Below are 22,302 nucleotides of genomic sequence, written 5' to 3' on the forward strand. Positions count from 1 at the left end.
AATACAGTTCTACACTACATTATGGAATTTCGGTATCCATTAACTACACGACCCAGAATACATCTCAATTTTGTTATGTGCACATTAAAGGTGTCTAGCTCCTAGACATTTGTGATGTTTAGTGAGTAAAGCTCACAGAACCTCAGACTTTAAAAAAAAAAACAAAAGATAAAATCACAGACATAAGAGATATAAGACTTTCAAAGGACAAAAGGAAAAAGGAAGTTGAAGATTGTTAATTGATCATTTTAATCTGGACACTGACAGTGGTTTGAGAAAAACCCATCAAGTCTTGGAAGGCCTGAATGACATTGAACGGTGACCACAGCATCAAACTGGAGACTGAAGACAGTGTTAAGACAGCAAAAACATTTACGCAGTGACAGCTGAACGTGACAAACCACTTTGGTCTACGCCAGACACAGACGACAATTGTTCATATGGCAACAGATGTAGAAGGAGACCCTGTAGTTTCTACAAGATGTCAACAAACACAGTTAAAAACGTCTGTCACTAACAATGTGATGTTCACTGAACAGAAGCTGGAACAGTAGCATTGTTTTCTTACCAATGATCTGAGTTTTGGTCTTTCAAGTGACATAAAGCAAAGGGATTCAAGTGAATCAAGGTAAGTTCCTAAGATTGCTGTTAAATGCAATAATTAGTGAGAAACCAGTCCTAAGTGATTCTTCCGACCAGTTAACATTAAAGAACCAGTGTGTAGGATTTAGTAGCATCTGCCAGTGAGGTTATAGATTGCAAACACCTCATCTACCCTCCCCTTCCCCTGAAAGTGTGTATTGAGAACTTTAATAGCAACAAAACTTGTGCAAACTCACAAGGCCGTATCTACAGCCAGTGTTTGGTTTGTCAATTCTGGGCTACTGTAGAGACATAGCAGTCCAAAATGGCAGCCACTGTATAAGAGGACCTGTGCCCTTTGTAGATATAAACAGCTCATTGTAAGGTAATGAAAACACAATGATTCCTAATCTCAGGTGTCTAAACACTAATGAAAACATACTTATGACTATTTTATTGCATATCTACCATATTCTACCAATAGATGCCCTGAAATTTTACACACTGTTCCTTTAACAGGACAGCACAACCAATGATTGCTAACAAACAGCTCTACTGTTTGAGATCAGAGCATATATATTAAATTAAATTCGTATTGCATATAAAGTGAGTCTTTCAGCTAACGTCCCTGCAGCAGATAGCTTGGACCATTGTCACTAAATCATATTATTCAATGATTTCTGAGTGCTCAGCAAACAAAGCAGCCTATAGTTTTGTACTATGTTTCTCTGCATTCACAAAGTCCTTGCCCATGAGGGTCAGAGCTGTGTCAGTAAACCCTCTGTGTGGGCTTAAAAAGGAGAAAAGACCAATCAGGGCTCCTCATGGACAGTCATTTACGCTGGGCAGTGCTCACGCTCAGAGAACAAGAGCCTGGATGACATATGACCAAGCTTAGCTGGCAGTCTGGTTGTCTGTAGGTGACACTCTGTCAGATGAGACAGCGGACTCAGGTGCTGAAGTGGCTGGGGTAGAGTCAGTTTCAGGAGGTAAGGTAGAGCCCTCAGTTGGTGTGGCGGAGACAGAAGCAGATTCTGCTTGGGAGGAGCTCTCTTTCTCTTCCTCCTGAGGATAGAGCTCAGGATACCTTTGCATGCATTCCTGCATGTTACGGAAGTGGTCAATGCACTCTGAGCCTTTCACCTCTTCCTTACTGTAGTGGAAGCAGGAGAAGGCTTCTTTGAACTGAGAGCCACATGGTCCGCTGGCCATGCCACCCAGGCATGGGCAGTTCCAGTTGATGTCTCCATTTGGCAAGATGAGACCTGAAGAAGCAGGAGACCAGACAGAAGCAAGTCAAAAGAGTAACTATGATGTAAGCAACATATGGAAGTCAGGTCAGATCACTTTTTCTTTATTCTTTTGTTTTATAGCAGGTGGCAAACAGCATTAACAGCCTGATGCCGTTGGGCACGGCTGTGTCACGTCTGCCGGAAGTGATCACAGAGTTATTTATCTCCTAAACAAAATGAACAGACAAAACATTTCACTGTATGCTAGATTCTTTTGATCAGTCCAGTTTCTTCTAATCTGAAGGATGTCTGTTATTAAGTAGTAGTAGTAGTAGTAGTAGTAGTAATAGTAGTTTTATTAAGTCTGCTATGTCCTAGTCTCACAGGTCTCCTTTTTCCCCCACACCAACAAAATAACTAACCCTGTTCCTCATAAGGATCATCGGGGTCCTCTGCAATGAGCTCAGCGTTGCTGGGTGTTTCATGGTCCTCTTTGGTCACAAAGATGATGCGATCCTTACCTTAAATGACAAAAAACAACAACAACATGGGTTACATTAAATTCTCACAGAATATAACCTGGTCCTGGATCATTTATGATGCCAGTTTACTACCATTTCGGTACCAATACACCAAAAGTAGTATTTGATTGGCAGTGATCCGTGGGGGCGCACTGTGGCAGTAGCTTTAACTTGAGTGAAACTGCTCTGCTGTTTGCTAGCCCTGACAATAGTTATCATCAGAGTTAGCCGTTTGACAGCTCTCCTAACTAACATTGCGAGTCAATACATTGCAGCTTCCAGTGTATTAAGTCATTACAATAACAGGCGATGTTATATACATGCGTTTACTATTCCTGGAGGCTTAGCTCGTGCCTAGCCAAGCAGCTAACCTACTATAAGTTAGCGGTGTTTCTGTAAGGCTAGCCTAGCATACTGGCTCTCTCGATGACATTGCTCTGCTGTGGAGTGAAAATGAATGAGCAAAGATATAAATTACCCTCCTGCCTGCAGTACGACATGTCTGCCGCTGTTTTAGTCCGTCGAGCCTCGTCCTCTGCGATAAAATACGACCGGTGTGACAGAAATTACTCAATAACTGCGAGAGTTTCATTTGACAAGTTACCCGGCGTCCAACAGTCCCGTTACCCCCTCTGACCTGTCCACATGTGGGCGCATGGTGATGACGTCACCGTCTAAAAAAAAAAAGAAGAAGAAGAAAATAAATGAGTAAATCAAGTTGAAATAATATCCGCAAATAAAATGAGTTAAATATATGAATAGTTCCCCGATTCATTAATCTTTCAACCCGCCGCTCCCTCGTGACGGATGTTTCTGGCTTTAATTTATGTACACATATATCAGCTAAAATATGAAAATAAAAGATTTACAAGTGGAAAAGAATATTAAAGAATAAAAGAATAAAATAGAATGATAAAGAAATAAAGGAGAATAAAATAAGAAAATTTTAAAAACGAAATTATGAAGAAATTAAGATATTTGATAGGGGCTTTATTTTATGTCTCTAGGAAAAAATATTATGACATTTTTATGAAATATCTATGAATTATATACATTTTCTTATTCAGCTTTTTTTTTCTTGTAATTTCTTCATAATAGGTACGTTCGAGATGGAGGTGGAGACAAAAATCTGCAGTCAAGTTTTCAGCAGACTTCAGAGAACATACAGGAAGAGACACTAACATCCTGTTAGTTCACCTGCAGGTTACCTGAAGTTTGCAGACCACGTTCATAGCTGAAGAAATAAAGTGTGTTTTTGATCGTTGATTGAAGTTGAAATAGAGATCCCCCTTCTGTTACGTGGAACTTTTGTTCTTTTATCTGCCTTGTAAAGCACTTTGAAACTGTTCTTCTGATAAGTCACATATTTAAAAACTTAATTATTATTATGAGCCACAAGATGTGTTTGCTGACAGATTAAAACATCATTGCACAATATGAGACCAATATATCCAGCGTTAAATATTACAGTTACACAGAAAATTAGTATTTTATACAAGATTCCTCCCGTCTCTTGTTCTATGCCATTCATATGACCTTATGCTGCCTTAATGCTTTAACTAAACACCTAGAAATTACACCGTTTTGCATGTCCTTTAAATTTTCTCTGTACTAAAGTATTCAGGGGACAGATGGCGTGGCTTTTGTTTGTTTCACCCTTTGAGAGGTGATTCATTTCTATGATAATTTACAGGTGATGTCAGTGTCAGCTCACACACATCAGTCTGACAGTTTGGAGGCCTCAGTGTGTAAAGAGATCACATATGGACAAGATGATAAAACGAAATGTAAGTTTAAAAGAATCATTACAATGTTATGTGTTGTTGTGTTTGTATGTATGGCTAATGCTTTTTTAATGATCACTCAATTAAATATCCATCAATGCACTGCCTCTTGACTTATGTTTGGCCACTCTTCTAGTTTTCAGATCAGGAGATATCTAGTCCACTAAACTGGACTTGAGATTAGTCTAGAGGACATTTCAGTTCTCTTATTTATCTCCTTTTCGTTCTCAAATTAAAAGCTATATTAATCAACATTTGATATAAACACTGACTGTAATGTGAGATGGTAGCAGGTGGTGGTGTTTTGGAATACATTGTATGAAATGCAATTTCCCCTTACAGATTTTAACTTCACTGTTAAAAAGTTTAACTTAGATACAGAGACCTCTAGTGGACATTAAGTGATTAGTACAGCGACTGAATAAAGCCACAGTTGAGGCATCAACTTGTCTCAACTTGAGGATAATGTCAGAGAAACAGCCAAAGTAAGTTTTTAACTATGCTCAAACTTGTTGCTGTGAGTTTGTTTCAGACCATTTGGTTGCTATGCTACTATGCATTATTCTTAAATATTTGAGCCACAATCAGTATCCTGCAGTCATCACAGCACATGCCGGTATAAATCACAAGGAGACAAAGGAATCAAAACACAAGTGTGTTGGGAAAAAAATCCTGTTTTTTTAATAACACAATTATGTCTGTTACATAAAGTAAAAATCAAAATGAAACCCCTTTTCGTCCCTATCAAACCCACCCTCATCCCGACCATCTCGGCAGTATTGTGCAGCGATTCAGTCTGGGAATAAAAGAGCATGATGACACAGACAAACAGCTTCCTTTGAGAACCCAGAGACAGAGGACAAACACTGTGCCCTACATGCGTGAATATAAACATAGTCCATCATTTAAAATATCAAAATAAAGGTAAATAAAATTCACCAACAGCTTGTCTGATTATCCAGAAACCTTATCAGGAGTACAAGCATATTTTATTTATACTTTTCACATCCTACTATAGGCCCTTACAAACCTCAAGCATGATCGCTACCTGTGATGAACATGACTTTGACATGGCTTTCTTTTAACTCCCCCCAAAACGTCCAGGCACAGTGCTTTCAGCTTGAAATAAGCACTTACATGTTGTCACTGTCTTCTTGTTCCTTGAACATGCTGCAATGAACAATGCCTGAGGTAAGTCGGAGACAGCACCTCACACTTGTGTGCTTTTAGGCATTTTTCAGCTGATAAGACAGTCACTTGGGACTTAGGCAGCCTGCAGAGAGATGGGTGATAGCTACTGAAGGAAAAAAGACTGTAGAGACACAATACTATGCGCAACCCTGGGAGTAACCAAAACAGTTTTCTCAGCACTGACATGCTTAAGATGTATGGTGGAAAACAAAGGTGGTAAAAAATGATTGGGGGTGGATGTTTTGTGTCTGATGTGTCAGAAGGTCGGTGTTTTCTAGAAGAGCAGTGCTCCCATGCTGCCCACTTCACTCTGCTCCTTCACAAAGATTTCGAAGTACTGGTAGATGATGGTCACAGCCAAGAGGATTCCTGTGCCCGATCCAATGGCACCAAGGAAGTCAGCCATGACAGACAGCCCTCCTATACAGAGGCCACCGAAGGCAGCAGCTGTGGGGATGTACCTGTGAAGAAGAAGAAATCAGTTATAGATACACAGACATTCAAGAGGACAACCTTCAACAGGGTTCCTACACATTTTCCATATTTCAAAATTCCAGACTGAAATTTTCACAAGTCTCACTAAATTTTTCATACTATATTTGGCATCCAAGTATATATAGCTGGATGTTTATAATGATTTTAAGGTCTAACTGTTAACATGTGCTACATTTTGACTATGTATGCTTTTGTATTTGTACATAATTGACAGAAGACTGTGACTTTCTATGTTGCAGATTTTGAACGATTTTATACAAAGTTTGACCTTAGCTTTTTTTTTTCACTTTTGTAATCCTTAGCTTACTAGGCTTTATAACAAACCAGCCCTCAGAAAATCTGCATGTACCCATTACGGCCATTCAGTACGTACTATTATTTTCCCTTTACATATTGAATACAAATATTACTGTTATCCCCATATTTTTAGCCTCTGTTATAAATAACATCGACATCAAGCACACTTTAGCTGTGCTGGCTGGCTGCTCCAAACTCCATGAAAACACTGCCTGTTATGATCAATTTCTTTTTAGTAATTCACAATTTTATGTTCTAGAAAACAAAATAGGGGCAAGAGTCTGAAAACATATGAATATTTTTCCATACTCTTTTCTTTTCCCCATCCTTATTCAGACCTCTAAATTATTAAAATCAAATATCATGCTGTGTAGTAACTCTGTTCTCATATGCTGCAACTAACCAACATGAGAGACAGTGTTTGCTCTGTACCTGTTCAGCTCATGCACCATGGAGGTTTCTCTGTGTCCCCTCATCACCATCTGCTGCTCCTTCAGCTGCTTCGCCACCTGAGAAAGACAATGTGACAAACAAATTAATTTCTTGTCTGAATGACACAAAGCAAGCTGCTTAATGTTTGTACAAACACAGCCTTACATCTTTGGCAGAGGATCCTGAGACCTCAATCCAGGTCTTAGAGAAGAAGGCGCAGGAGCCAAGCATGAAGACAATGTAGATAACAGCGTGGACCGGATCATCCAGAACAGAACCAAATGACTCCGGGGGAGAAAGGTAGTAGCAGAGACCACCCACTGGGTAGGCCCGAGCTGGTCCGCCACTCGTGGTGTCCTAAACAAACAAGATTTTGTTTGTAAAACACTGCATGTCCATGACAGAACCTGACCAACCTGTCTTTCTGTAAAGAACAAGGATTCCCTTAAGGGTTAGTTTGAATTATTTGAAGTGGGACTAAATGATGTACTTATGTATTGTGTGTTGTGTATTAGCTACAGCAGATGGCAGTTGGCAGTTGGCATGCCCCCAGTTTGGAGACGATGAGAGGAGTACCAGCACAGAAGTAAATGAAATGTACTGCTGTGAACAGGGTCAGCAGCAAAATATATTTTACCCACTTAAAATAAATGCTTTACCTTGCCATCGGACAGCCTTTTCTGACAGCAAGCCAAATATTGCTCTCTCCAACCTGAGTTCACAGGCAAAACCACTAATCTTACCATGTAGAACACGGAGTTGCTGGTCTACTGCTGCCTCAATCTGTTTGTTTGTTTGTGATATTTCAGTGAATTCAAACTATCCTTTTAAAACACCTAAGTCACACAATAACACAAATTAAGTAACCAATCAAGGCAGTGGTAGACCAGCAACTCCTAAATTCTGCAAGGTTAAACTACCGAGATTGTCTATGGACTTTGGTTGGTTTGAAGAGAGCAATACCTGCCTTATGTAATGGCCTGTCTGATGGCACGGTAAAGTGGTGATATATTCTTAATCTAGTATACACTTAAAATGATTGTGATTTTTTTTTCAGGTGGACTTTTCTTAAGTGGTGCTGACCCTGTCCATGGCAGTTCTTTGCTTAGCTCTCCGCTTCTGTTAACTGGAACTCTGCCAAGTGTCCTCAGTTCAAGCTAATATATACTCTGACTCTCGATAACCATCTCGTACAACCGCACTTCAAATAATCAGAACTACCCCTTTAATACAATTTCCTGGTCTTTAAACATGTCACAGAGATTGACACCGGATGTGCTGGAGATGAAGCACTCATCATATACTTACAGACCAGGTTCCCAGAAGGTTGACGAGGAAGTTGCCGCTGAAACGTGTTGAGAGCATCTGAGAGATGACGTAGAGATTGGAGACGAGGGCAGACTGCAGGATGATGGGGATGTTGGAGGTGTAGAACAGTTTGATGGGGTAGGTGTTGTACTGTCCACGGTAGCGAGCTGACTTGATGGGCAGGTCCACCCTAAAGCCCTGGTGAGGTTACAAAGTGTGACAATCAGTAAACTGGGATTTGTCTGAAAACCTGCATTCCAAACTAATTTAGTGCAACAAGTAAGACACCGGTCTATGTTTAGATGTTGCCGGCTCACCTGGAAGTATATGACCACTGCAAACACAAAGACAGTGGCGATGAGGTTCATGAGGTTAGGTAGGTTTTGTCTGTAGAAGGCCTCTCTCAGGGCGCGCACCTTGTCCGTGCGGGTGGCCAGGAGATGGAAGAGAGCAATGATGGCTCCCTCAAACTCAGTACCTGGAAGAACAACAAGTCAAACAGGGTCAGCCACCATAATAAATGTGAACTCCTTTATCATCATCTCAGCTCTGAAATGTGTTTGTTCCCAATAGCCGTACCTCTGCCAGTGTTGACAGTGGTGGGGCTGAAGGCCTTCCACACGATTGTCTCACAGATGTTTGTGGCAATGAAGAGAGAAATACCGGAGCCCAGACCATAGCCCTTCTGGAGCAGCTCATCCAGCAGCAAGACAATCAGACCTGCAACAAACAGCTGCAGACACAGACAGGAGGTTTGAATTGAGCCGATTCAGGCAGACAACCAGCTGTTCAGAACAGCTGCTTACAACAAAACTTTATGACATACAATGAACCAGTTGATTTCTGACAAACCAATGAAGGGATATAATCACAATTTTATCTTATTTGTCTGCTAGCCACAAAACAGAAACTAAGTAACTAACTAACTAACTAACTAAGCCAAACACATATTGCACGAAAGCTAAAATGTTTTTATCATTCAAGTGCTTCACACAATAGCTGACTCTAGACATAACACATAGGAATGAACAAAATAAAGAAAAATTATATTGCAATTGACAGGGTGATATGAGTCATGATTTTAACTAGAATGGTAATTTTTGCATTTAATTTTCACTGGAAAAATGTCACAAAAAAAAAGATGACTGTGATTTTTGCTGGATTCTGTACCAAACAATCATGTTCCCTTATAGCTGGAGAATATGATTTGCAGGCTGGGGCATGACCATGATTCATTTACAATGCTATTCTGTGAAACACTTAACCTTCATCAAAGAAACTGCAGCTCCTGCAATTGGATATTGCACTTGACCATATTGCAATTTTGATGATATTTCAATTTAAATTGTTCAGCCCCAGTGACATGCCATCAGAACCAGGTTGAATGACATAATACTTCACTATGTGTATGACTATAAAAGAGTTAATTCAATATTTTTGCTGGGAAGTGTAATTTAAACAGGTAAGACAAAGATACTCTTTGCAAATACACATAGTTCTAAAGTTAAATCTAGAGAGCACCAGTGGGAGTTTTTATTAACCTGGATGATGATGAGCAAGCATATCCCTGCACCCATCTCTGAGGGGTCTCCATACATGCCAGTCATAACATATACAATGGCCTGTCCAATGGTGATGATCATTCCAAACACTGCAAAAAGACAGAAAATACAATATGCAATTGGAAATCTTGCAGAGACAGTGACAACTGATGTTACTAAAAACTGAACAGACTATTATGTTTGCCATCTTCAAAGCAAAACGAAAAATTCTGACAAAAGTTTTGTGACAGGTTATAAAAATAGCAAGCACAGGGAGTAGTAGACCTACATTTCTGAGCTCCATTGAAGAGGGCTCTGTCCTTGGGAGTGTCTCCCACCTCAATGATCTTGGCACCGGCTAGCAGCTGCATGATAAGGCCTGAGGTGACAATGGGTGAGATGCCCAGCTCCATCAGAGTACCTGGAGGTACAAAGTGAACGGCATTAGTATCCCTGTTAGCATCAGTTAGTACAGCAATAGCAGTACCTGAAACAATACAATGACCTTTGACTTCTCACATGTGATAATGAGATTATGTCAGGCCTGATTACAACAGTGGAATTAGATTATTTCTCCTTGCTGGAGATGAATAAGACATAAAAGGAGTCTGTGATTAAGCCTGTTGAACATGTACAATTCAAGCACCTCTGTTGGAAGCCAGGATGACTCTCATCCAGTAGAAGGGATCTGCTGAATCTGACGACATGATGCCAAAGAGAGGAATCTAAATCAGAAAGAGAGAAAGACAAAGTTAGAACACAGTATCACAAAACAGTATGACCAAGAGCAGAACCAGCAGGCTGGTTTTCATTACAACAGATACTAACCTGGCAGCACACCAGGAAGATGAATAGTGTGATGGCAGTCCATAGTACTTTTTCTCTAAACTGAATCTGTGAGGATTAAAAAATGAGCGGATGTTATTCATATCCATTCATACATGAACAGTAAAACATAAGTTTAATGCAACTCAGTAATATATATTCAAACTTTTAAGTGTACCTTTCTTTCTGGTTTCTGAATTTCTGGCAAGACCGCACAGAACGGCTTGATGACCTCCAAAAATTTAACTGCAGAAGAGATAAGAAGGTTAAAATACATTATTAACAGTGCATTTATACTTAAGAACAGGAGCTCTCCTCAGCAATATCTGTGTTATCTTTAGTTATTGGTCTTTTTTTAAACTATATTTCAAATTGTCAACACATGCATAGTATCGAAAAAAATCAGAATCACACACATGGAGATGCACAACTGAGAAATTAAAACAAAAAATGGTATCAAACAGAAGAAGCCAACAGAAAGAACACAAATCCAACAAAATATTAATAAATTTGAAATAAAGACACAAGAGAAAGCCAATAACTTCACCTAAAAAAATATATTATTATTATATTATATTATTCTTTGCATAGTTTTTTTTGTTTTGTGAAGGAGAAATCATTACCAAGTATTGCTCCTTGATCTCTTTACAAATAACAAGAACTGATGTTTTCTGTGTGTAAACTAGAGCCCAACTGATACAGGATTTTTGATATTACGGAGTAAAAAAATCTGATGTTTCATATCAGCTGATAGTCTTCATACAGAATACAAACATAAACACAGTTTTGGAGTCATCCCTCAAAAATGGTCAACATTTGTGACAAAGATATGTAATAGAGACAGGTTACAGCTTAACAATAAACGTTATTGTCCAAAATGATATCACTGCACTGAAACAATAAACTTTTAAACATTTATAACTAACTACAGTAGACAAACACAAATAATGCTAAATATATGTATATATTAAAACCTGAATTTAGAAAAATAATCAAATTCATATGAATGAATGTTATGTTATAAAAAAAAAAAACAGCTTTCATATAGGCGCATAGCAATAGAGCTGCAACTAATCATTATTTTCATAGTCGATTAATTGGTCAATTATTTTCTCAGTCAATTAATTAATGGTTCTTTGTTTTACGTCCCCAAATGTTTTGTTTTACACGCAACTCAAAAAATATTCAGTTTACTGTCATAGAGGAGTGAAGAAACACCAAAAATATCCACATTTAAGAAGCTGAAATCAGAGATTTTTTTTTTGCTTTTTTGCTCAGAAAAATACTGAAACCAATTGATCAATTATCAAAATAGCTGTCGATTAATTTTAATAATCAATACTGCTGTTATCAGTATAGCTGTGATAGATCAATATCAGTCCGATAATATTAGTCAGGCTCTGCTGAAAACTTTGTCGAGAAGTAAAATTTAGATTAATAAGAGAAAAAAAAGCAGTAACATCCTTGTCAATATGATGACAACAACCAAAATAACATTTGTGTGGTACAGAGCAAAATCTTGTCACGTTCGAAATTATTATCTTTCCACAGATCATGTGTAAATTTACAAGACCAAAATAAATAGGAGCCAGTTACGTTACTGGTCACCTCAAACCAGGTTAGCTTACATGCTACGTCATCACTAACCAGCAGCTAAACAGCTGCCAGCGGTCAACTGACCAATGCAGCAACAAGCAGAGAACTGTGACAGCTGTAAATGGATATACTAACATGAACTTGAGCGAAGCTGAGAGCAACTAGTCTTCTGTATGTAGTCATGTTTATACCGCTGTTAACCGGCTCTCTGCTGAGTGTTTTGTCTTGGTGTTGATCAGCTGTGTCAATCACTGAAATTGACTTTGGCAGCAAGAGATTTAACTAAAACCATCTTAATTATTATGCTGTTCTCGACTAATTCAGTCAGTTTGTCGAATTGCAAATCTATCAACGGGCTAACAAAGAAAACAAGAGGAAACCTCTTTGAACGTGTTTTTACATTAAACTATTCTACATGAACAGTGTACACAGCTAGAGTTAGCCTGATGCTAACTAGCATTTCATCACAAAACGAGTGAGCAATACTTTAAAAGAGGAAGCTTTGACGCCTGTTTGAAATACTTGGGTAAGATCTTAGAAATGGCTTCTGACTGTGAAACAAAACTATCGTTACTCAAGCCCAGCGATTCAAAATTTGACAATAAGAAAAACTTCTAATTAGCTCCCGTTCTAAGCTAGCTTCAACTTGCCAAGGTTAGCTAATTAGCTTGCCGATGGCCGCTTTCTGTGCATTATTCTCAGAGATTTAAAAAGACAGGAGGTCATTTAAATCACCCTCAACACGTGTACACAAGAAAAGAAAGCCACTTACTCCCCATGGTGTCCTTAGGCCGACTCCTGCCGTGTTACTGGTACCAGTTTGAGTGCTCCACTGGAGTCAGTGTGGATCCATCCAGCCGCTCCGTGAGGAAAGAGAGAGAAGCAGTAGAGACACGTCACCAGACAAGCCGCTAACACACGTCACTTCTCTGAGACACACACACCAGACACACTGCACCCTGCGGGTCCTGCACTGGCCTGTCTGTCAACACTGTTTGTTTAACATGATTAGCAGAGACTGTCAACTCTGAAAACAAACGATTTTAATTTTATACATGTATAATTTAACCTCCTGTAAACACAGAGATCTCCCATCCTCTAGGGGGCGCTCTACTCCAGACTCATCAGTAGCTCTGATCAGCAGGCTACACACTCCTCCATGTTTGACTCCTCCTTCCCTCTGAGAAACACTTATATGAACCATGGATGTATTTGTTAGTACTTAGACCAATATAGATCAGGACAGGGATGGATGAAAACTTAACTTCATTAATAACTTTATTTAATTTTATTTATTCATGTATGCTTGCACTACTGCCATATTCATCTAGGGCTGGGCAATATATCGATATTATATTATGTCACGATATGAGACTAGATATCATGATAGATTTTGGATATCAATGCTCAATAATTATCATGCAAAATATAAACTTCGTGATAGGCTTTTTCACTCAGGCCTATATTAATCCTATTTGAACTTTATTAATGACTGTATTTCTACACTACTGCCATAATCATACCATTTGTACAGTTCTATCACACCTCTCTCTTTGCACTACTGCTAGATTTAAATGACACTTACAGCACCAGACAGCTTACCATCTTTCACTGTTATATTTACATTTGCACAATATTGTGACACATACGACCTCATTCAACACAAGTTTGTACATATGTTGCTATTTGTGCACATGATATTCTGCCTTTTCTTCTTGTCTTTTATCTGAATTTTATTTTGTTTTTATGGATGCATTTCCCTATGTCTCCCCCCTCACAATGTCTTAGTGAAGCTCTTTCGATTGTGTGCCTGCCCATTGTGTTAATGACAATTAAGTTGAATTGAACATAACAAGTATGAGAAGTACACACTAAAAAACTTATCCATGAAGTAAGCAACAGTCCTCTGCCTTTTGCTTGTATCATTAAATTAGCCCTAGATCAGGAGTTCTCAAACTTCTTCATGTCAAGGACCCCTGAAATAGATGCACTTCAGACCACGGACCCCAAATTTGAGAGAATTTTGTCTCCCATCTAGGATTTTTTTAATATTCACCCTATTTCATTCTTGGTTGTTCCCACTTCCAAAAAAAATGTAATAAAAGTTCAATTATTCTATTCCTCCTGTTGCTGAGGACTCCCACAACCGAAGGACCCCTGTTGGAGCCCCCCGAGTTGATTTAATCAAGACGTAGTTTGTAATCTCATGTATACTGTATATAAGGTATTGCTCCATTAGGTAATTAGTTTTCTCAGTGACAGGCTTATCTCTCAGCTCTCCAACTGTGGGCACTGCAGGAGCATGAAGACATTTAATGTTTTTCTTAAAATATTGTGCAGCTGCACAGTCAGACTGACAATACTCAGTCATTGTCCACATGTATGTGCTATTTACCAAATCACCTGCCAACATAGCTTTAGTAGTGGATATGAGTGTTGCAAAAAGTCTCCTGTACACATGCAGTGATGGGCTAAGTACATTTAGTGTTCAGAACATTTTGGAGTATTGCCATTTTATATACTCTGAGATACTTTAGCACATTTTGCTGATAATACTTCTGTACTAAGACAGATTGATGACATGAAACAGGACACTGGCTATCTGAAGCTGAGAATAGGGGCCCAGACACCAACCAAATTAGTTGAGTGCAGATCCCCGCCAGGCAATAGATAGGGAAGTACCTACTGCAATGCCACCACAACTACAAGATGCAACCAGAGGAAATTTGCTAAGTTCTGCCAACATTAACATGACCCCCATATGTGTTGCCCTGAGCTGAAACAAGATTTCAGACTGAAGCAGTTGTTGATCACTTGTGGTCCCTAGCAGCTGGCTAAGAAGAGTTAGAAGTCAGCTGTCAATGGTTGCATAAAACAGAGCAGTCAAAAAACAGAATAACCGCCTTTGTCTCTGCCAACCAGTCAAGTTACAGTTTACAGTCATGTCTGTCAGACTCATATAATGTCTGTAGTGAAGACTATGAAGGAATTTAATATGGTATTTCCCACTACATTGTCCAGTAGGTTTGAAGGAATTTAAGTGTATTTCTTGCTAAATGGAAGTAGAATTTCAGTGAATAATTTCCCATGAAAAACATGCTGTCTTGACTTAGAGATTATTTTTTACAGAGGAGTACAGACAGAGTACAGGTAACCATGACTTTTGACCACCAATATCTGTCTAAATTTTGCTGCTATTCTTCTTCTTCGTCATCTTCTCCTTCTTCTTCTTCTTCTTCTTCTTCTTCGTCTTCTTCTTCTTCATCTTCTGAACTAAAACTCCCCCCTGAAAACCCCTAGTAAAATCACTATTCTGACACTCAGTACAGACACGCACAGTAACTTTGCCTCATCTCGTCTCCCCCTGTAAGAGACAAATAGAAATCAATAATAGTAATAACTCCAGTGATCAAATAAAGGACAATACTGATCAATATAAAGCCTCTGATAGAATAAATACATATTTTTCCTTTTGAAGTGAGCAGGTTCACAGTGCATGCTGTCTCTTTTGCTCATCTCCTGTCTTGTCTGGTCTCATCCTGGAATTGTTTCTTCCTTGTTTCCAGTCCTAAGTCAGCAAGACTGTTTGTTTGTTCATCAGTCTAAACATTGAATAAATGTGTAAGATACAATAAAATAGATGCATATGGCAAGTGGAAATAACACAATTTAAATGTATTTCAGAGCAGAATAACTGTTTAGTCCCCAACTGTTTAGAATATTCAAACTTTGACATCTTTTAACAGTAACTTCTGCCTTAGCAGGACTTTTAATTTCACTAATGAAAGATTTCAGTACTTCTTCCAGTGCTCCACACATGCAAGTAAACCAACACTGTCTGGTGTCACATGTAGAAAATAGCACACAGGATGTTCTACTCAACTTTGACTGTGCTGTTAAAGAGCCTCACTGCTGCAGTTTCCTGTTCATTTCACCAAATTTGGTTTCCTTTTTCTTTCAGTGTGCAACAGAATTGAAGGTCACATGTCAAATGAACACACTGCTATTATAACTCAAAATATGTGTGGCATTATATGAAAAATATTTACTGTAAAAAGTGTTAGCAGTACAGTGTTAAAGGTTCAGTTCACCCCCAAATCAAAAACATGCGTTTTTCCACCAACCTGTAGTGCTGTTTATCCATCTTGATTGTTTTGGTGTGATTTGCAGAATTTTAGAGATATCAGCTGTACAGATGTCTGCCTTCTGTCCAATATAAGGGACTAAATGGTACTCAGCTCATGGTGCTCAAAGCCCCAAAACATACATTTGAAAAAAAATTACCACAACAATAGTGTTTCTTTCCAGAAATCGTGACCCTGATATCCAAGATAATTCCTACTGTGAGCAATTTCATCTAGGAACTACTTTCATTCTTGCACAAAGTAGTTCCAGTAGATTGTTCCATAAAAAGAAAATAGGTCCCACAGGAAACTGGTCAGAACAAGGTCTATAGTAACTGGGTCATGATGTCTGGAGGGAGACACTGATGTTGAGCTTTTTGAATTTATTTTTGGGGGGCTTTGACCACTAAAAGCTGAGTGGTATCTAGTTCCATTGTATTCATCTCTATGGCTGACATCTCTGAAACTCTGCAACTTACACCAGAACAATCTAGATGGATAAATAGCACAACTGGTAAGAGGGAGAATGTGTAAACGTGTATTTTGGATTTTGGGGTGGATTTTCCCTTTAAATTTTATTGTGAGAGGATATCAATTATTCATTTTCTAAAATTTTATGCAAAATTTCATAATACATTTAGTTCCAACAGAATTATGCTTGAAGCGATCTTGTGCTTTTTCTCATGCAGCTATCTCACCACTAGAGCTCAGTGTTGCTCCAGTGATGATATTCAGTATCCTGTGAGAGCGAGTGTGATGATGATGATGGTGGTGTTGATGTGGACATAGGAGGTAAATTGGAATTCTATCAGATGAAAACGAAGAACAACAAATTATGTTCAAATGATGAACAGTTGCCTAAGTGAGGAGAGACTGAATTAAAGTGTTTGTTTAGTTTCATCACTTTGTTTTGTAAAGTTGTGGGTTAGTGATTGTGGTACAGTATTGAATGTTGGTTTGATCATCATGGGTCAGTGGCTAAGTGTGCCACCGGCACATTGCAGCCAAACAATAGCGTGATGATGACTGGAGCTTCCAGCCATCTGTACAGGACATCTGATCAGCCTAAAATCTGTTCAGGACTCACTATCATCTATCACTTGATTTGTTTTTTGGCAGAAATCACACACACACGCACGCACAAAGGTATAAAGTGGAGGATGGTCGGGAGCCTGCTCGTCTGCCCTCAGATAAAGAGATATTTGTTCATGTGGTTACATAATGACCACAGAGCTGTGAGTTAACACAGAGGTGAGGACAAGCAAATTCCACACAGGCATCCTCTAGTCGCTTGCCTTTCACTGAGCTTTGAATAGCCGATTATAGTCAAGATCCTGTGTGCAATTTTTCCTGTCAATCATGAGGAAACTTCAGCTTTGATATGTTAAACAGAAGTTATTATTAGTTAGAGGGAATTTGCTTCTGAATGACTCATGTTTTAATGAAAACTAAGCGAGACAGAAACGATTGTTTAATCTGCAATGCTTTAATGGTCTGAAAAAGATAACAGCCTAATACTCCACGTGCAATCATCAGTCTGTCAGCACAAGATTATGTAAAATAGTCTGTGGCAATTCACAAACAACAATCTATTATCTTTTTGTACAGAAGAACAATCCATGTAAAAATAACATGATACAGCAATCCTGATCCAGTCTTTTGATATGTTCCCCCTCCAGTGTGTACCTGTGGAGGACACCATGTCTGTCTGCAACCTTTAGTTATGTAAACTCACCAGTGTTTCAGTGTCCACCTAATTCATGGAACCCCAGGCCATAGAAACAGACCCAGGACTGCACCACTTTACATTATAAATTTGCATAAGGGCAACCAAAACCTAAGAGGACAGACTGTGCCTCAGGCTCAGGTGCTCCAAGACAAAACTATCCTGGATGACCTCCTCTGTACCCAGGAATCAGCATTAAGTCCCTTGAATTAAATATACCAGTGTTTCCTCTTTTGCTGACTCTAAACGTAATAAAAGTTGAGACAAATCAAAATTCCAAAGCAACTTATACATTTTTAAAAGTTTTGCCAATCTATAAACTTTAATTAAGATAATTTACTTTTCTTCTTTACATAAACTTGAATCCTTGAGTTTTAGAAACTAAAAAAATTTTTTTTTTAAATGGTCACAGCTGTAAGCTTTGTTGGTCATTATTTGGGTGCCTGAAAACGAAATGGTTTAATAGGAAATACTGAAGTATTAATAATTATTCACTTTCACTTTGATGAATCTAGTCAATAATCTTTGAAATACAATTCTTTCGGGTTTCTAAAACTCAAAGATTGAAGTTTGTCTAACGAACAGAAGTAAATTATCTGAACAAAAGTACAAAGAACAAAAGTAATTGATTAAACTTATGAGTTTGAGTCAGGCTAAAAAAAAACTATCGCAGTAACTTGCCTTGAAATTTTGATTTTTTTTCCCTTGACTTTTTCATTTTTATGGTCTAGCTTAAATCATACTTTAGAAACCCTCTTTCTGATCACAACTGGACAGATGAGATCAGTCACTGGCAGGAGCGTAAGTAATTAATTACAAATAATCAAATTACTGTAACTAAGTAGTTTTTTGTGCTTTTATGAGAAGATTTTCAAGTCTGTACTTTTACTTGTACTTAATTATTCATTATGCCATGTAATATACTGAGATACTTTTAAAATCATTGTTGAGTGCTGAGTACAATTTGAATTAATATCCAAAACGTTCATCTGCATTTTTGTAATTAAAAATAATTTTAAAAAGTGTTTGAGTAATATTTTAGCAATGTAACAGTACTTGTACTTGAGTTCAGATTTTCAGTACTTTTTCCAACACTGGGCACATCAAATATTTTGATTATTAATTACGACAGGATAATAATCAGTGTAGAACATCTATCTATCTATCTATCTATCTATCTATCTATCTATCTATCTATCTATCTATCTATCTATCTATCTATCTATCTATACACACATCTCATTTGTTTGTCTGTAAAAGTGACCTGTGTGAAATAAATGAGTTTGTAAATGAAGTTATTAAGGTCCTTTTCCATTTAAGTGTAGCAGAGTCTTGATTAGTATCATTGGTAATACCTGTGTTTGAACTATTTCATATCAATTTGGCTGCTGTGAAAAACATCTGTTATTTTAACATCTATAAACACTAATAGATAATTAAGAGACTCGAGTTATGATTGAAACCTGAATAAATTTAGTGACATTTTGCTTTGACACCCACACTTTGTTTCCATTAGTGTCTGACACACACAGTACAGTCTTTAAATGTCTACTAAGTCAGTAACTCTTTTCTCAATAAAGCCACAGTGCGCACTCTTTAATCATGCTCCATTTCCAGAAGCAGAACTCATTTGATGTGTTAGTGAACTTGGGCCATTTCTCACAAATTCATAGCCTCTCATCCAAGAAGCTTCCTGGATGAGAAGCGAAACGTCTTGAAGAACTCTATCAAGTCCAGTTGCCCACAACAACCCCTGCTACAAATACCACGTCTCCTCACAAACTGTCATAAAACACATCACATATCATTATGTCCAACCATATGTTTTCTGACCTCATTTTCAGAAAACACACACCACGCTGATTTTCACCTACACACAACCAGACACATATGCCTCCAAAGTGACACAGACATGCAGTCTGCCTGAGGTGTGGGAGTCTAATAAGTGAACAGGAACACACACACACACACACGCACACACACACACACACACACACACACACACACACACACACACACACACAGTGATGTCGGGACACAGCTAGCCAGCTAATTTGTGTTCATTCCAGATGAGTCAGACTTTTTCTTCCTTATTTATAGAGATGTGTAAATGCAAACAGTGAAGTGCTCCTGTGGGCATGGAGGCATTAATGTGAATGAGTTTTAGTCAGTCAGTGGGCAGTTTTATCAGCAGAGAATGGATCAAAAACTAAATTACATATATGTGCTCTACCTTGTTAAACTATAGTAAATGGTTCTCAGTGGGCTCGTGTCTATTAGCAGTGGCATTTACATTGTAAAAGATCATACAGAAATTCAGTAGAATCAACTAATGTGTTTTTTTCATTAACTTAATATAAATATACCAGATTTATTTCTTAAAGTTAATTAAACTTAAAATTTCTTGAAATTATTTCCAGAACACTTCAGACCTTACCTAAACCTGAGCTCAAGTTTTTTGACTTGCAAGGATGAGTTGAATGAATTTACTGTACAAATACAATGAGTTCAATCAATTCATTAAATTAAGTTTCTACACTGTAAAATCTAATATTGAAAATTGACGGTACTGGCCAGATAACCAGCTACATAAGGTAATAAACCGAACACCCTTCATCCCCAACCCTGACCCAGTTTCTCATCAGATCCACACCAATGTAGTTGCTGACTGTTTTTTTCTCATTTTGAACTTAGAATGGCGAGTTTGCCAAAAGGTGAGGAAGTGTTCAAAGTCCTGGGTTGTACATTTTTATTCTTGTTAGTCACGTTGCAGCAGTGTGACCACATGTTAACCAGCAAGCACATACACCTGGCATTGAATTTCTACAAGACAGCATAGAATTATTTACTCATCAAATCAGTGTAGCAAACACAAGAATCACAGTAACGCTACAAGAATGGCCGCTGCTGTTGAAACGACATCCACAGTTGGCCGTGTCCAGGCATCTTTAAGAGTAAGGTAATGCACCAAGAGGCGGAGTGATCTGCACAGGTTTGAATGTTAAAAAAAAAAAAAAAGTAGTGCCACACAGTGGCAGAGGAAGCAGATCCTTCACTGTTCTCTTTGCTAAAAGATGTCCACTGAAGACATTTAAAAACAAGCCAAAGAAAACTAATAAACAAGACAGATCATTTATGTGTAAAACATTGATATTATAATGTCTTAGAAAAATATGATGATATTCACAATCACTTTCTATTAGTAGGCTGTGAAATAAAAGGGCAAAAGTAGATGCCAAATCTTTCTGATTGATTAATGAACTGAATGTTTGTAATGAAACATGATTATTTATAGTTCTTACAGTGTTGTGCATACAAGATTTTTAATTTGTTAATAACACTTTTGCCTACATTTAGGCCTACTTAAAAATAAAGTTTTCCCATGAAATGTGGTGGAGTAGACCACAAGTAGAAAGTGACAAACATATAACACACTGAAAAAAATGATTATGGGAGGTTACAAATGTAACACTATCAAATCTATGATGTTAACAAGAAACATTTATGTTTTTATCTCCACTTTAAAAAATGCAGTTCTGAACTGAATCTGCATTTGTTTAAAATAACTGAAGCACACTGAGTTTGGCAGCTTTTTTGACCTTAAAGTACAAGTAACTTATTTAAATGAGTGTTAATAACAAGTTGATAAAAACTGAGTTTGGTGAACTCAGTATTTTTAATTAAACTTGATGTTAGTATTTACAATGTAAAGAAACCTGGTCAGTATATTAGCAGACTTCCTGGCATGCAATGTTTGAGATTTAAAACTCTCCTGAGACCCTTCTTTTTTATGGTTTGAAGCAAATATATATGATGAAACCTTGCTGTGAACCACGATGAAAGTTAGAATTGAATTCAGTCTCTTTCCCCCGAAGGCCTTAAAATGGCACATATCAAATGTCCAGTGAGGACTAAAGTTTGTTTTTTTCTGCAGCTGCAGCATCTGTTCAGAGAGAGCTAAAAGATAAATAGGCATGGACACAATAAGTGGGTGCTGGTGAGGCTGCAGGACCACCTAAAACCAGGTAAAAAGAAAGAAAAGCCCAACATTGAATATGGGCAGATGTGTTGATGCAGTATAAATACCTTTATCGTCCAGGAAGGAAGGTCTACTTAGTCTGTGTCAGTGTCTAAGTCTAATCCAATTCTGTGATTTGTGATTTTTTTAAATTCCCAATCCTATTTGTTAATAAATTCACTGGGATCAGTCCCACATATCGTCTTTGTGCTGATGCTGGAACAAAGTAGCTCTAACAGCTGCAGCTTCAAGTCCATAGTGTGAAATGAAGAAATGACTTTTCAAATGGAGAAAATATAAAAAGAAATCAAAATTCACTGAAAAGTTAGTCAGTGTCACTCAAGACTTGTTGGTTAAATTTAATAGCTTAAGCTTATTGAACATGTTTTCTCAAGTATAGCTGAATTAATATCAATTGTATCTGACTAGAATGGTTTATTTATTTATTTTTTTTACAAAATTACCTCGTCTTGTGTTTTCAAATCCATTTAACTTAAAAAAGGCAGTCCAGACATCAACTTTTTAAAGTTAAAACAAATATATTTAAATTTACAATGCACCTATGTATGCACAGCTTGTGTACATTTATAGATATGTATGAAAACTCCCAGATAATCATGTCACATTCCC

General features: G+C 37.9%; 2 protein-coding genes across 2 annotated transcripts; both read right to left on the reverse strand.

Annotated features, from left to right (window-relative positions):
* Window positions 1-230: 230 nt before the first annotated feature.
* Window positions 231-2,994, reverse strand: chchd4a (coiled-coil-helix-coiled-coil-helix domain containing 4a). The gene is made up of 3 exons (XM_084728870.1): window positions 2,814-2,994; window positions 2,237-2,335; window positions 231-1,847 (listed from the first exon to the last, which is right to left on the reverse strand). The coding sequence occupies exons 1-3, from the start codon at window positions 2,833-2,835 to the stop codon at window positions 1,477-1,479; spliced, it is 492 nt and encodes a 163-aa protein (XP_084584996.1). The 5' UTR covers window positions 2,836-2,994; the 3' UTR covers window positions 231-1,476.
* Window positions 2,995-4,777: 1,783 nt separating this feature from the next.
* On the reverse strand, window positions 4,778-12,731 carry LOC146331249 (protein transport protein Sec61 subunit alpha-like 1). The gene is made up of 12 exons (XM_084728882.1): window positions 12,577-12,731; window positions 10,387-10,454; window positions 10,212-10,277; window positions 10,030-10,108; window positions 9,673-9,804; window positions 9,384-9,493; window positions 8,422-8,575; window positions 8,160-8,320; window positions 7,843-8,040; window positions 6,700-6,891; window positions 6,535-6,611; window positions 4,778-5,771 (listed from the first exon to the last, which is right to left on the reverse strand). The coding sequence occupies exons 1-12, from the start codon at window positions 12,581-12,583 to the stop codon at window positions 5,585-5,587; spliced, it is 1,431 nt and encodes a 476-aa protein (XP_084585008.1). The 5' UTR covers window positions 12,584-12,731; the 3' UTR covers window positions 4,778-5,584.
* Between the last annotated feature and the right edge of the window lie 9,571 nt (window positions 12,732-22,302).

The sequence above is a fragment of the Lutjanus erythropterus genome, chromosome 2 (assembly GCF_056507025.1).
Source record: "Lutjanus erythropterus isolate fLutEry1 chromosome 2, fLutEry1.hap2, whole genome shotgun sequence".
In the NCBI taxonomy this organism is placed as follows: Eukaryota; Metazoa; Chordata; class Actinopteri; order Lutjaniformes; family Lutjanidae; genus Lutjanus; species Lutjanus erythropterus.